General features: G+C 36.1%; 1 protein-coding gene across 2 annotated transcripts in view; it reads left to right on the top strand.

The window, feature by feature from the left end:
• The window catches only part of UGGT1 (UDP-glucose glycoprotein glucosyltransferase 1), a 58028-nt gene that overhangs the window by 27266 nt on the left and 15070 nt on the right, over window positions 1-15692 (top strand). The window contains exons 20-31 of one of the 2 annotated variants that reach the window (XM_032225240.1): window positions 48-146; window positions 2717-2740; window positions 3232-3326; window positions 4733-4939; window positions 5102-5233; window positions 7147-7277; window positions 8747-8842; window positions 9158-9260; window positions 10680-10759; window positions 11203-11392; window positions 12869-13027; window positions 15441-15526. In XM_032225240.1, the coding sequence (XP_032081131.1) occupies window positions 48-146; window positions 2717-2740; window positions 3232-3326; window positions 4733-4939; window positions 5102-5233; window positions 7147-7277; window positions 8747-8842; window positions 9158-9260; window positions 10680-10759; window positions 11203-11392; window positions 12869-13027; window positions 15441-15526 (1402 nt within the window). The remainder of the gene's footprint in view (window positions 1-47; window positions 147-2716; window positions 2741-3231; window positions 3327-4732; window positions 4940-5101; window positions 5234-7146; window positions 7278-8746; window positions 8843-9157; window positions 9261-10679; window positions 10760-11202; window positions 11393-12868; window positions 13028-15440; window positions 15527-15692) is intronic. The other variant, XM_032225242.1, reaches the window with a different exon arrangement.

Below are 15692 nucleotides of genomic sequence, written 5' to 3'. Positions count from 1 at the left end.
ATATTTCTCTTCTTGAGAGTTATCACAGTTGTATTTATTTTTTCTAGATAATTTCTACGTGGATGATTATGCTAGATTTAGTACCTTGGATTCCAAGGACAAGACAGCTGCTATAGCCAACAGCATGACTTACCTAACCAAAAAAGGTACAGTTATGAGTTCTTTCTTTGGGTATTGCATCTGATGAAGAAATTATTTATACCATATTATGCACAGTTGTCTTTTGTTGAAAAGACTAATGAAGCCTTACAAGTTTTCTGGTGACTCTTTATGTTAGTTTAAAACATATTCCCTCTCAATCTTAGTACATAATCACCTCCATTTACATTTTGTAGTCTGTGGAGCACAATATAATTTAGAATAATTTAGAAAAAAAAGGTTCCATTGGAAGATGAAATGATTTTCCTCTGATCTTTTGTTTGCTCCCCAACCTCTGGTCCGCGGACCACTACCAGTCCACGGCCCATTGGGAACCGGGCCCTGCAAGTAGCAGGTGAGCATGTAAGTACACAAAGCTCCATTTGTACAAGTGGCAGGGGTGCACACAAAACCATTCTTTCCTCTCCATGCCACTGCTGCTGCCAGTCTGCGGAGCCCGGAAGGTTGGGGACCGCTGTGCTATACTATACTATTTTTTATTTGCAAAACATAATTTTTTTGCCACTTCTTTCCTGCCCTGCTATATTATGCCTTTGTTTCTATAAATCCAACTGTGGCCAACTGCCAACTTTGTTTATAAATAAGCATTGAATTTTATCTCTATTACCCATGTTGGTCGTAATCATCATAATCTGCAGCTGAGAAAAATAAGGAATATTGTGGAACCAATGCACATATAATAATTTTATGCCAGATAAGCATAGCAATTCTTCAGAAAAAATCCAAACTTGTTAAATTGACTTTGTTCACATTCTGTCATAAATCATTGCTTGTTTTAAGCATGATATGCTGATTAAGATACAGTGGCCGAGTTCACAGATTGTGCTAAGTCAAAATGTAGTTTGGATTTTCTGTGAATTTAATCATTTAAATTGTGAATAATATTGTAACATTATGTGTTAATAAACCACTATGACTAATTCAGCATTCATAGCTTAGGATAATATATATAAATCTTACCAGTTATTATAGTTATGACACCTGCTAATAAAAGGAGAAGATATGTAATCTTTTTGCCTAATAGAAATTATATTTACTGTTTATTGCTGATATATGACTCCCCCTCCCCTATCCTATCCTATCCTATCCTATCCTATCCTATCCTATCCTATCCTATCCTATCCTACAATATTTGATATCTTACATTGATATTTATATCTGTGATGTTTCTGATTTAATTCTGTTACATCACCATAAACATTTGAGGAAAAGTAGTAAACAAATTCAGTAGTCCAATTAAAATAATATGCACATCCAGATTTTTAACTAGCAACTATATTAAAAATATTTCATTCAGTGTCTTACGTGTATGTGTATCCTCAACTTTCTCTTATTCTTTCTTATTCTCTTATTGTTACTGCTTGAATGAGTTTTTGTAATGGAAGCTTGAAAATGTAGATGAGAACCGGGGATTTGTTACTCCAAAATTTTGTTTAACTTCTGCGGTAGAAATTGGTTTAGGCCAGGGATGTCAAACTCAATTTGATTGAGGGCCGCATCAGGGTTGTGTTTGAGCTTGGGTGGGCAGGGGTGGCATGGCCAGCTCAATGTCACTCATGTTGGGGAGTCTGTGGCGGCCCAAGCGCTCTGCAGGCAAAAACAGGCTCCTGAGCTCTGCCTTTGGCTGCGACGGCCTCCTGCAACTCTCTGCTAGTGAAAACGGATGGCCTTCCCAAGCTCCATGTTTGCTGGCAGAGGCACTGTGGGCTTGTCCTTCGCTGTTTCTAGGTTGGTCCCGTGGGCTAGATCCAGCCCCTGGGCCTTGAGTTTGACATCCCTACTTTAGGCCAGTAACCGCTCAGTTTTATTTATGGAAGGAATAGATCAAGTTTAATTAAAGGAGTCACCTCTTTAGACATGATGGGATTGTAATTTTGGAGGATAGCTAGTCTCATCCAACAGAGCATGAAATTGACTGGCTAGCTTCAGATTAGGTTTCATTGCAGAAACTCTTTTAGAGCCTTGGTAAGACAGTGAAGCATCCCTATGTATTATTTTGTTCCTCTTAAAGACTTTAAATATCAAATATGGCAATAGTGACTAGTTATGATGATACCTCTGAAAGACTCTAGTATGGTGGGCTGCAGATTCCATGCTAGATAATTGTTTAACAGAAGAACAAGTGAAGCATTACATAATAACATTAGGTATAAACATTCCTACAAATTGTTGCCAATATTTCTGGCAAAGGAACTGCAACAACTGTGTTTGCTTTCTTTGGGAGAAAAGGGCAATTTAGGCTATTGTCTTTCTTCCATCCGAGGGAGAAAAATAATTCTAGTAAAAGGAGTTCAACAGTGCATCTAAAAAGAACAGACCATAGAAGTCAGATGCTGGTGCAGGTAGGGAAACCTTATTTCAATCAGATGTGATACAATTTTGAGAGACGGAGTTTTATTTTTCTTTTGCTAGGAAAAAAAATCATTCTTAGTTGATTTGCATTTGAGTTGGTTATAAGGGTACTATATGCCCTACAATGGCTCTTGCATATTTAATGAAGTCAATTCTGTAAACTAATTTTATGTTTTTCCACTCTTTCCTGTTTCACTTTTGTCAGGAATGTCCTCCAAGGAAATTTATGGTAATGAACTTGAGTGTTTCTTTCTCTCTCTCATAGTTTTATTACTAATTTTAATCTTTTAAGGAATGTGGTCTTTTAAGTCTTACTGGCTTAGGACTTATTGCGAATGAGAAATAATTGCATATTGTTCTAAAGAAATCTTTGAATAACAACTTGAATGAATAGTATTCGTATAAATATTAACATATCTCTTAACTTTCTTGCAGGTTTTCTATATTACTTTTTAAAAAAATGTTCTGAAATTAGTGGTGTAATAATAATTTCATTAGAATAACATCTTTATAAGATATCACATGCACATGCTTATTTTTCATTCTTTGCAAAATAGGCTTGATTTAAAATAAGTAGTATTCTTCATAAATACTAATATCCCAATGATTTTGATATTGTCTAAAAATGGCTTTCTGTGCACTGCCTTTGCCCAATGTGTGCATTATGCATTATGACAGGATCATCTTCAATTTTATTCCTTTTATCTTTTTATTACACAGATGATACTTTTGTCAGGCCAGTGACATTTTGGATTGTTGGAGATTTTGATAAACCATCAGGAAGACAACTGTTATATGATGCTATCAAACACCAAGTATGCAACTAATAATCTTCATTGAAAAACTGGGAATGGGGGAAGACTGTGTTTAACACTTGTTTGATTTTTGAAGATAGATGAGAAAAACTGTTAGGCTTTTATATTTTCAAACGGGGACTGCCCTGTGTGGGCTCTCCTTGGGTGGAGAGGAATTATCAAACAGCCGTGTTAGGTAAGCTCCCTGTTGGGAGAGCGAGTACGTTCAGAGAAGCGTTGTGAGAGTTGTGTTGAAGAACACACAAACCAGCATACAGAGACACTGCAGTTTAAATAGGTTTTTACTTTCGTGGAAATAGAGGTAAGAGTCTATCAAATAGTCCAAGTCATACACAGATAAGACAGTCAGTCATCAATGTCTTTCAGTTAAAGGATAATCCAAATAACATAGTCCGGTATCAGTACTCAAAGTTTGCTAGCAGTTGCAAAACTTACAATAGCTCATGGCACTTTCTAACAGCCAGCTTCCAAAAAACACTCAGATCAGCCCAGCATATAACAAACAGAGAGCTAACAGTCATTCTGGCTTCCCCTTATGGCTGATTGAGGAAAACAGCAGCCAACCACATTCTACAGTATGATTTAAAGAAACAGGTACAGCATTGCTATATGATTTATATATTGCCAACCCAACCGTTAGATTATATTCCTAACAAGCTGGTTTACTCATCATGCCAGTTCTTCATTCTGCCATGGTCATTGGCTCCATTTTTTCAGAACTGTCTTCAATCTTCCATTTCTTCTTACTAGTTTTTAGGTTCTTTCCATTTTTTAAATAAATAACTCAAGGCAGTGAACATGCCTAATATTCCTTTCTCCTATTTTTCCATACAACAATAACCTGGCTGAGATGGGTTGGGCTGTGAAAGAATGAAGCTTGATTTAGAGTTGCCTATAACTGCCAATAGGTGTTGCCGCATTGCTACGCTGTGAAGAGGTTGATGGATAAGCGTAGATTGCAGATGGCTGAAGATGGGCTGACACATATATCTCCTAAACCCTAACTGTGTGTTGTGTGGAGGTGCACGTCCTATGTTTCACTGGCTGATCTGACTACCTCTTTGAGCACTTCCTAGCCAGAATGTTAACATTTGTAGAAATATAAATGCACATTTGCACCTATGCAACCATCCCTGAACGGCAGACACACATGTTCCCTGATGTGCAGTGATGTAGAAATCTAATCCAGGCTTAATTGGCCAAAGTCACCCGGCTGATTTTCATTCCTATGGTGGGATCAGAATTCACAGTCTTCTAGTTTCTGGGTCAGCATTTTAATCACTATATCAAACTGACTGGTGATCTCTGTTAAAAAAAAAAGCTGGCTTGCTGGTTGTCACAGCTCTTTCTTTAATTTAAGAATTGTAAAATAATATTTTAAATCTGCATTTCATTTTCTTCTGTAGAAATCCAGTAATTTTATCCGGATTGGTGTGATTAACAATCCCAGTGAAGATCCAGCAGCTAAAAACACAATCATTGCCAGGGCAATATGGGCAGCCTTGCAGACACAGGGATCAAACAATGCCAAAAACTTTATCACAAAATTACTTAAAGAGGAAAATGCGAAGATGCTGGAGGCTGGAACAGATATCACCGAATTTGCTGTTGGAGTAAGTGATGAAGATGGCTTTTTTACTGTCAGATAAACACATTAGGAATAATAGCAAAACACAATGACATTCTTTCTAAATTTCAGCTTCCTTCTGAAGTAACCAGACAGCATAAGATGCATCACATTGTCTTTTAATGAAATATTTCCCCCTCCCTTTTAGGGTATGGAAATCAGTACATTTAAAGCGGCCTTCGAAGCTCCTGAAGTGGGTTTTATTCTTTCACATGCTGTGTACTGCAGGGATGTTCTTAAACTGAAGAAAGGACAGAAAGCGGTGATTAGCAATGGAAGGGTGAGCAAATTATATTTATGAAACGAGAAAGGCTTTGCTTGCAGATATCTTTGGTCCTAATGTGGTACTTCCACTCTATCCCCCCCCCCCCAACAGAATGCTAATTTTGGATTCATTTTAATGTAAATCAAACTCCCGACCATAATTTTAAGTCCTATGGGGACTCTAAAAAGATGATAAAATAAGCTTATTTTATTAATTATTATTAATAATAAGAAGAATTATTATGTATATTCTTTGTTACAGTGTACATTTATAGATTTTCAACTGTGAATCCACTATCTCTGAACTTGAAGTTCTGATGACCCGTTATTATTTATTCATGTATTTATTAGATTTTTTTTACCTCACATAATATAACAATCTCTTGGTAACCTACAGCTATTAATACAGAAATATAACCAGAGATCTGAAACTCATAAATATACAAAGCCTAACAAAGATGTGTTACAAAACCAAATTTCGTTTGGAAAAATTAAGTAGTTCTTCCTCTTTCAGAAGGTGGTCAAGATTGCAATAGCTGTAACCCAAAGCTTTTCAAAAAATTCAGCACTAACACCAAAAAAACACTTCTCAGTTTACCTGAGGACCCAGATTGTTGGGGGCAATATGCTGACTCTCTGTAAACCGCTTAGAGAGGCCTGAAAGGCCTATGAAGCGGTATATAAGTCTACTGCTATTGCTATTACCTCTCCAAAAAATTGGGGAACAATCAGCTGCTTCTCTCTGCATGAGTGTAATAATCAGACCAGTTTTTATAGGCAAATGTGGTATTGTAATCTGTGCGAAAATGTTCCAACTCCAGCTTGTTACTGATTATTCAGGATGGGTTTATAATAGCATTTATCTTAGAATACGTTGTCCTGAATAACTCCTTTGTGATACTAAGATTTGCAGAGAAAGAACTTAATAGACTGCTATAAAGCTGAAGGAATCTCCCTTCTCCATCCTTGTACCTCCAGTTCTGAAATACTTTTCCAGTGAGGCAGATTTGGTCCTCCCTCAATTATTTTCTATTCCAGACAAACCTATGTTATTTTCCCAGGCATTTTGCCTTCTCTTTTTCTGCTGCAGAGTACTCATGTCCTACTTTCCACACTAACGGCTGTTTAAAGTGCTTGTATTATTTTAAGCTGTTCCCAGCTTCAGTCTTTAAATGTTTAATGTTGTGTATTGGAAATACAATTTAACATCTAGCAATGAAATGTTTCTTTCTTTCTTTTTTTTTTTTTTTACTAATAATGGTGTGCAGTAAACATTCAATGTAGAGGTCTATGGAGATTCTCAGTAATCCAGGTCATGGTTGTCCCAAAAGTGCTTTTTCAAGAGGCAACTGGACTTTGGTTTTTCTTTGAAGATGTTTTGCTTCTCATCCAAGAAACTTTTTCAGCTCTCTCGGATGAGAAGCGAAATGTCTTCAAATAAAAACTAGAAAGTCCAGTTGCCTCTTGAAAGAGCATCTTTGGGACATTCAACGTAGAAATATTTGCTTACTATAATACCAAGGTAGTTAGCAACAAGAGCAACAAAACCAAAATAAAACAATTGGATCAAATAATGAAGCATTACATTGATCCTGCAGGCCGTAAAAGTTAGTACAACCTCAAATATCAATAAGCCCTCATACTAAGAGAAACTGAACAAACTTTTTGAAAGATAATATTCTTATCCCTGGATGACATAATCAGAATGTCATCCATGTGAAATCTCACCTGATATGGCAGGGTAGTACTGCTACCAATCTACATGAATATTGCCTTTTTTACTGTTCCCCCCCCCCCCCAAATTGCAAAGCTATTGTATGTTGTATTCCCAATGGTAATGCGTGTTAAGATACCATGCTTGTTGCAGGATAAATCCCGTTCAGATTACTTTGTAGTGATCATGATCATACCATTTCATCTTCATTTCAGATTATTGGTCCATTGGAAGCTGGGGAGCTTTTTAACCAGGATGACTTCCACTTGCTAGAAAATATTATTGTAAAGACATCTGGGCAGAAAATAAAATCTCATGTACAGCAGTTAGGAGTGGAAGAAGATCTGTAAGTAAAAATTGAGTAGGTTATAGAAAGGAAGTGAAATTCTTCACTGAGCTCTGTTGGTGGTTTCAGTGTTTATAGACTACATAAAAGAGATTCTCCCTCTGTCACGCCACCCTTCAATAATGTTACTGGTAGTTGTGTATTAAAAACAGAAGAATAGTATCTTTGGCAAAACCAGAGCATATTTTATTTTGCGGATACAGTCATTCCTTTAAAATCCAGGTGATTTTAAATGTAGAGAGTTTGTATCGTAAGATTTTAACTTACATTGGTTCTATTACTTTTATTTACATTTTTTCTGGTAGCACAATATCTTTAATGTGTTAAAGGGGTATTATAGTTTGTCTCCCATTCATAGGATTTCAAAGAACGCTTGACTGAAAATATGTAAACCTTATTTTATAATAGCAATACATGAGCAGATAGCATAAAACATAATGCAGGTAGTCCTCGACTTACAACCATGAGTGAGCCCAAAATTTCTATTGCTAAGCAAGACAGTGGTTTAAGTGAGTTTTGCCCCCATTTTACAATCTTTTTTGCCACAATTGCTAAGCAAATCACTGCAATTCTTAAGTGAATCATGCAGTTGCTAATTGAATCTAGCTTCCCCATTTTGCTGGGGTTTTTCTTAGAAATGGTGATCACATGACCCCAGGACAGTGTAATTGTCATAAAGACATTCCAGTTGTCAAGTGCCCGAATTTTGATCATATGATCCTGGGAATGCGGCTGCAACAGTCATGTGAACACCGGTGATAAGTCTCTTTTCAGTGCTATTGTAACTTTGAATGTCACTAAATGAATAGTTGTAAGTTGAAGATTACCTCCACATTGCTTCTCTTTGAAAAGCAAATAAAAAACAACTTCGTTCTTATTTACAGAATGCGTCTCATCTGGGATCCTTGGGGCTCATTGAGCTTTCTGGGTTTTCTTGCAGACCCCAACTATGTAACTTCAGTGCTAATCTGGATGTTACTGACTTTGGGTAATGAAACATCTGCAAGAAAACAAGCAAGCTCAGAGAACACCAAGGACCCCTCATGTCAACCCGAAGCTACAAATATTCTCAGTGATGAGCCTCATCTTTTATTCTCCCTTTGCCTTGTGGCTTTCTGGTTTGTGTTAAGTTGATCTTTTATTTGCATTCTAATGGAACAGCAGGCTTGTGGCTTCATCCTTCTTCTGGTCCTTCCATCTTCCCGTATCCCTGTGTGCCCCTCCCAAGCCAGTTCTCAAAGCAAGGGAAATTAAATAGATATCTCCTGTAAGCAAGCAAAGAGAAACAGCCAGTTGACTTGCATTTAAGCCACTGGATTTCATATATAGTCTATTTTATCATTTGCAAAAGCAGCACTTACAATGTGTTGGGTTTTTTTTTTGTTACTACATCTCATTCAAGTGACCTTTTTAAGGATAATAACATTGGAAGGAAACATTGGCAGGATGGTCTTTTTCTCTCTCTTCAGTGCAAGTGACCTTGTCATGAAGGTGGATGCTCTTCTGTCTGCACAACCAAAGGGAGAGGCAAGGATTGAATACCAATTTTTTGAGGACAAATACAGGTAAAAATAGTCTGCAAGAGTGGTTCTTAATTAGTCTTGTCCGTCCGCCAAGAATAATATGCATTCAGATTCTGTAAAATATAAATAATCCTGAAAAGATTACATTCATTAGAATTTCCATGCATGTTTTCTTCAAAAAGTTTTAAGGAAGTATTTAAAAAATAAAATAGTAATGGATTATATGTAAACATGTGTTGACTCTTTAACTGTTCTAAAAACGGAATTCATAAATGTTTTAGACTTTTGTTGATACTAAATACAAACATCAAGATTACACATACTGTATTTAGTTTTTTTTCTTTTTTCTTTTTCTAGTGCAATTAAGTTGAGACCAAAAGAGGGAGAAATATATTTTGATGTTGTGGCTATTGTTGATCCCGCCACTAGAGAAGCACAAAGACTTGCTCCATTGCTTATGGTGTGAAATTATTATTATTATTATAATCACTATTGGATCGTTGTTGTTGTTGTTATAATTATTATCTCTTTTATTCATTAAACATGAAACTCAGTCAACTGAACATTTAAAAATGTATCACAAATATCATTGACTGTTGATGGTTGATATGGGTTGCTGCCAGATCCTATCATTTTTTCATCATCCTATACTACTACTACTACTACTACTACTACTACTACTACTACTACTATTATTATTATTATTTATATTGATAACTGCAAAAATGTTTGTAATATTTTGTGTAGTTATGGATATTCCTTCTTTACCAGTAGAGGAAATTAGCTTCTCATTTTACAAGCAATGTGTGAAACCTATTGTAAAAGTATTCAACCTTAACATGCAAAATACAGGTAGTCCTCAACTTACAACAGTTTGCTTAATGACCATTCAAAGTTACAATGGCACTGCAGAAAGTGACCTTTGACCATTTTTCACACTTATGACCATTGCTGTGTCCCGGGGCCATGTGATCACCTTTTGCAACCTTCTGACAAGCAAAGTCAATGGGGAAGCCTGATTCACTTAATAACCATGTTATAATTTAACAACTGCAGTGATTCACTTCACAAATGTGGCAATAAAAGTCATAAAACAGGGCAAAACTCACTTAACACATTTGTCACTTAGCAACATAAATTTGGGGCTCAATTGTGGTCGTAAGTACCTGTATGCTGGCACTTGTTGAAACATTTTCAAAATACACTATTATCTTGCCTTATCTTAGTTTTTTGTGAATAATAATAACTCTTAAGAACACACTTGTAAACGTTTAAACTAAAAAACTTAAGAGAGTAGAAATGCTGAAATACATAATTCATTACCTGAGCAAATGCTTTGGAAGAAGTGCTTTATTAAGTGCAAGGGTGTATATGACACACATCAAATTAAAAAAAAATTGAAACAGATGTACCTTTCTCCAGATTCGGCTATCTGTGTAAGCCAGAGTCTATCCTCCCCTGCACATCTGCTTCACTTAACTGAGGGGAGGAGGAAGAATGGAGGAGAGCCTGAGCATGCACACACACATGGAGGCAGGAATTATTTTATGAAGCAAATGTATGAACTTTTAAAAATGTGCAGCTGTTTTAGTGACTCAGTGATACAGTTGTGCTCCAAGAAGATAAGAGATTTGAATTAAATTGAACACATTTAGAGAGGACTTTGATTTATCACATAACTAGCTTTTAATTTATCTTATGTTAGCTACAGTATATGTGTAATATCAATTAACAGACTAATAAGTTCTTCCCCTATAGCAAATGATGAGTGCATTTCAATGTTTATCAGCGAGTAGACAGAACATTAGGGATATGAGAAGAGGAAGAAATTAGTACTTTAATTGCATTTAGATTTATGTGTCCTTTTCCCTCGATTTAGGTATTGAACAAACTCATAAATATGAACCTCAGAGTTTTTATGAACTGTCAATCCAAACTCTCTGACATGCCTCTGAAAAGGTGAGGAATAATAAGCTGAGTCAAATATAACAGAATATAGTAATACTGATAAAATGTCATGTTTACTGTACTTTTAATGCTACTGTTGGAAAACTGCAGGCTGCAGCTAGTTACTAATTTTATTTTTATTAACTTTGTTAAGTTTATTTTTGTTTTCACTCTTTCACTGATGAATTGTTTATCTGATGTTAATCTTAACACTAGAGTTAACCTCAGAGAATCAAGCAATAAACAACAGTCCATTGAAAGAACTATCAAAGAGTACACAATTCCCTACCCCCACTAATACTAACAGCTACTGTATATAAACAGAGTAGCAAACCCCACTCCCTTCTAGGATGAAGTGGTTATCTAGTCTGGTAATGAAATGTCTGCAAGCAATTAGCAAGAGAACAAATGTTTAATATTAAAACATTTAAGTGTTTGTCATCTTTACCTTTTAGCTTTTATCGCTACGTTCTGGAGCCAGAAATTACTTTTACAGCAGAAAAACACCTTATACCTGGACCAGTTGCCAAATTCCTGGATATGCCTCAATCACCATTATTTACTCTGAATCTAAATACTCCAGAGAGCTGGATGGTGGAGTCAGTAAGAGCATCATATGATCTTGACAACATTTATTTGGAGGAGGTAAATATATTAATATGCATTCAAGTTTTAGAGAAGACTAGAAATATTCCATTTGGAAAATAAAGCTTTCAGCTAAGACTTTTTAGTCAACTGATTGAAGATTAAAATCTGCAATGTCTTAACCAGTATGATGATTTGGAGGATAAGATGCACATAATTTATTTGCTTTTATCTTCCAATAATATACACTGATTTTTGTTTCAAGGAGTTTGATTTCTCCATTATAAAATAGGCTTTTCAACAAAGTTTTTTTTTTGTGCTGTGATATTAAATGGCAAGAATATAAGTGAAGCTGGCAAACGATGAATGCTAATTGTTGAATAAACTTAACACTGGTAATTGGGACCAGCAACTCCATTGTTAAGCAAGTCAATTGTAAAATTGATATTGTGTGCGTGCCAATTTATGACAGCATTTGTGGCTGGCACAACTGTTAGACAAATCCTGCATGATTGCAGCATCTCGCTGTCTCATGATCTCCATTTATGATCTCCTGCCAGTTCCCCATTGACTTTTCTCGTTGGAAGCCTACAATGAAGGCAGCAAATGGAGATCACATGATTGCGGAGTGCTGCTGCCATCATAATTGTGAGTCAGTTTTCAAATGTCTTGTGACTGATCATTCAGTGAAGACTACCTATATCAGTAGAGTCTCTTCAAGCATTTTCCAGAACAATTATTCCAACTTTGTACTCCCCAAATGAGCTGGCATTGCAAGTTCCAAAATTCTTTCCCTGGCATAATTATTAATCCCATTTGCTGGGAATTTAGGATATTGTAAAGTTCGGTATCTTTGAAGAATATATAGTTGTCTAAGGCTATCTTAGTAAGATGGTTGCAGAATCTAGAATTGAAAAAAATGTTTATCCATTGACACCAGTTTTCCCAAACTGTATAATATTCTTCCTTGTCCCTTAACTCCAATGTGAGTTTATCCATCTCTGTGCAATCAAAGATCTTTTGGATTATCAAACAGTCTGTCGGCATGGTATCACTTTTCCAACATTGTGCGATTGTATTATTTATCAATGGATAAATAATAGGAACATGAAATGTAGCTTAGAAACATAGATGTATAGATATAGGAATAATTAGGAATGTATAGAATTGAAAAAAACCCTGTATTAATATAACAATTGAACATAGCATATGTTATGTTAGAGTTGCCTCCAAGTGAGCTGGGTCTATATAAAATTAATAATAACTAAAATATCTGTAGCTCTTTTAGTGGTAGACATTTTCTTGCAATGCAGAGTTGTGAATATTTGGGGTATATATTTCTGGGTACAAATCTAACAAAAGAATGGTCTTCTTAGTTGTAGCTATCAAACCTGCAATATCACATTATCTAAAATTGTAAGATAGACTTATTTATTTTACTTTTCCTACTTCAGCTGTAGCTTCTTGATGCTGATCATTGTTTTTAATTATTAAAGCGTTAGAATGCTAAACTAATGATTATTTCTTTCTACACAGGTGGAGAGTGTAGTGGCAGCCGAGTACGAATTAGAACACCTCCTTTTGGAAGGGCACTGCTATGATATCACTACAGGGCAACCTCCCAGAGGTCTTCAGTTCACTCTTGGAACATCAACAAATCCTGTTATTGTTGACACCATTGTCATGGCCAATTTAGTAAGTGACTGACCATCTTACTGAAGTTTGATAGAATGCAATGTGAAATAGATGTTTAATTGGCCACGCATATATCAGATAGTTTTATAAAAGCAAGCAATCCATTTTCTGGAATCCAAAATTCAGAATATCCAATATTCCGCCTTATATCTCATAGCGATGGCGAATCTTTTTTGCTTATGTGCCAAAAGGGGGGGGAATGCAGGGTGGTCGTGGACGGGCATGCCACACCCATAATGCAATGCGTGACTCCCAGCTATTCTCCCTTGTAGGACTGGTTAAGCCCTCCGGAAGGTCCCTGAAGGCTCTGGAGTAAGCCCTCTGGAAGTGACTTCTGGTTTGCTCGTAAGGTCATTTTTCATCCTCTGGAGCCTTCAGGGAAGCCTCCGGAAGGCCCCTAAAGGCTCCGGAGGGCTTAAACCGGCCCTATGAACAAACCAGAATTCCGCTCCCGAACTTTTGGTTTGCTCATAGGGCTGTTTTTTTGCTCTCCGGAAGCTTCAGGGAAGGTCCTGATGCCTCGGGGGGGGGGGGGGGGAGAGAGGCTGTTTTCATCCTCCCCAGGCTCCTATAAAGCCTCTGGAGCCAGGGGAGGGCCAAAATGGCCTGAAAAAAAGGCTAAAGTCAGCTGGGCAGCATGCACATGCGCCCAGGGCAACGCCTCACGTGCCCTGACAAATGGCTCCGCGTGCCACCTGTGGCACGCATGCCATAAGTTCGCCATCCTGGGATATGCCATTCTCTTGTTTTATTCCTAGGCAAGTAATCATGTAAAGAAAAAAAAAAGCCTAACTCTAACCCTAACTTTCACCCAAAAAATTATTGTGGCTTTTGCTCAGCCAGAAACATAAACTAGAGACTAGGTTGAATTAAACGTTAAGCATTATAAATAATTTTAAGATTTTTTGAAATTGTTTTTTTAAAACATCTCGCAGTCATAACATAGAGAAAATAATCTAATAATAAAATTCAATTCAAAATAGTAAATTACCCAGCTAGAATCTCTCACAGCATTTTAGCTTCCTTTTTTAAAAAAAAGAATCTGGGTGAGAATAACTGATACTCTCTTGAGATCTTGGGAATGACAGAATTCATATTTGAATAAATATCTATAAATTCACTGGAGAAAGAAACTCTGTTTGGAAGAGTTAGCGGTAAAAGGAAACTTGGCTGCCAGAGAACATGGTAGCTGGACATCATTAAAGCTGGCACCAGCCAGAGCATAGAACAACTCAAAGAAATAATGCAAGATTGGAAGATGTGAATAGACCTGGCCTATAGAATTGCCAAGAGTTGGACACAATTGAATGGATAACATCATCATCTATCTATAAAATAAGTATGTTAGGATTTACGATTGAGTCTAACAGCTCATAGGTATCTAGTTGGTATATGCATTTGGTATTAATTCATAAAAGTATTTACAGCCCACCATCTTCCTTTGTTTCTGAAATGACTGGAACATCAAGATACAAATAATAAAAAATAGAACAATTTTGTTTGCCTGGTTGTATTACATCTTATCAAACAAGAATATCAACTTGCATTACAAATTATATTTTAATGTTAATATACGTAGTAGGAATGATCCACCATAAAGAGATTTCTTTCTAGTAGATATATATATATTCTCGATCCTGATCAAGATATCCTTTGTAATTATATTTTTTAAAATTTGAAATTTTTAGAGCGAGAGGGAGAGAAAAATGCAAAGCTGGTGCAGTTCTAGGGTCAAACTTCAACTTTTAAGGATGTAAAAATGTTTTTCAAATGTAATTTTCCCATATATACTGTATTTCTAAGCATCTTAATAGGGTAACATTTGTAAATCATACAGTTCTTTGTATGATCCTTGAGATTTTATGGAAATCCTGTAATTCTTTTTAAATATTTTTTCTTGTATTGGTTTCAGATTATATTTTATTATCCGGTGTCAAATCATATGTCATTTACATTACATACATACTGTATGTATGTCTAGGATCTAATTAAAGCTTATTGATACGATATTTTAGACATTGGAGGCTGGTATCTATTTGTATTAAGGATACAATATTTTCTGTGCAATGAATAATTTAAAGATAAGTAACATGCCAGGTTTAGTGTAGCGGTTAAGGTACTAAGCTAGAAACTGGGAAACATTAGGCACAAAGCCAGCTAGGTGACCTTGAGCCAGTCGTTCTCAGTCCTAGGAAGGAGGCAATGGCAAACCACTTAAGAAGAATCTTGCCAAAGAAACTGCAGGAACTAATATTCAGGAGTTAAAAAACTGACTCAAAAGCACACATGTGCACACACAGCTTGCCAAGTGAAATCCAGTTGAATTAGGCATCATAATGGGAAGTTTGGTATTTGGTAAATTGCCTGAGGTCAACTAGAATGTTTCTTTTCCCTTTCCCTTTCTCCTTTTTAGGGATATTTTCAGTTAAAAGCCAATCCTGGTGCCTGGTTTCTGAGGCTCAGAAATGGAAGGTCTGATGATATTTACAAAATTTACAGGTAGGTTGGTAAAAATCCTGATTCTACTTCTTTGTTTCTATACTCTGTAGGATATAGTGATTCCATCAAGATGGCATTGGGTTATTTATGTAACATCCAGTATTTCTATGCTACCACAATAAAAATAAGTTTGTTAGCAAGAGTTAGCAAAAAATTTATATAGTGT

Source organism: Thamnophis elegans, chromosome 10 (genome assembly GCF_009769535.1).
Source record: "Thamnophis elegans isolate rThaEle1 chromosome 10, rThaEle1.pri, whole genome shotgun sequence".
NCBI lineage: Eukaryota > Metazoa > Chordata > Lepidosauria > Squamata > Colubridae > Thamnophis > Thamnophis elegans.
Note: the sequence above shows the minus strand (reverse complement) of the source record. Positions and strands in the feature narration are given on the sequence as shown.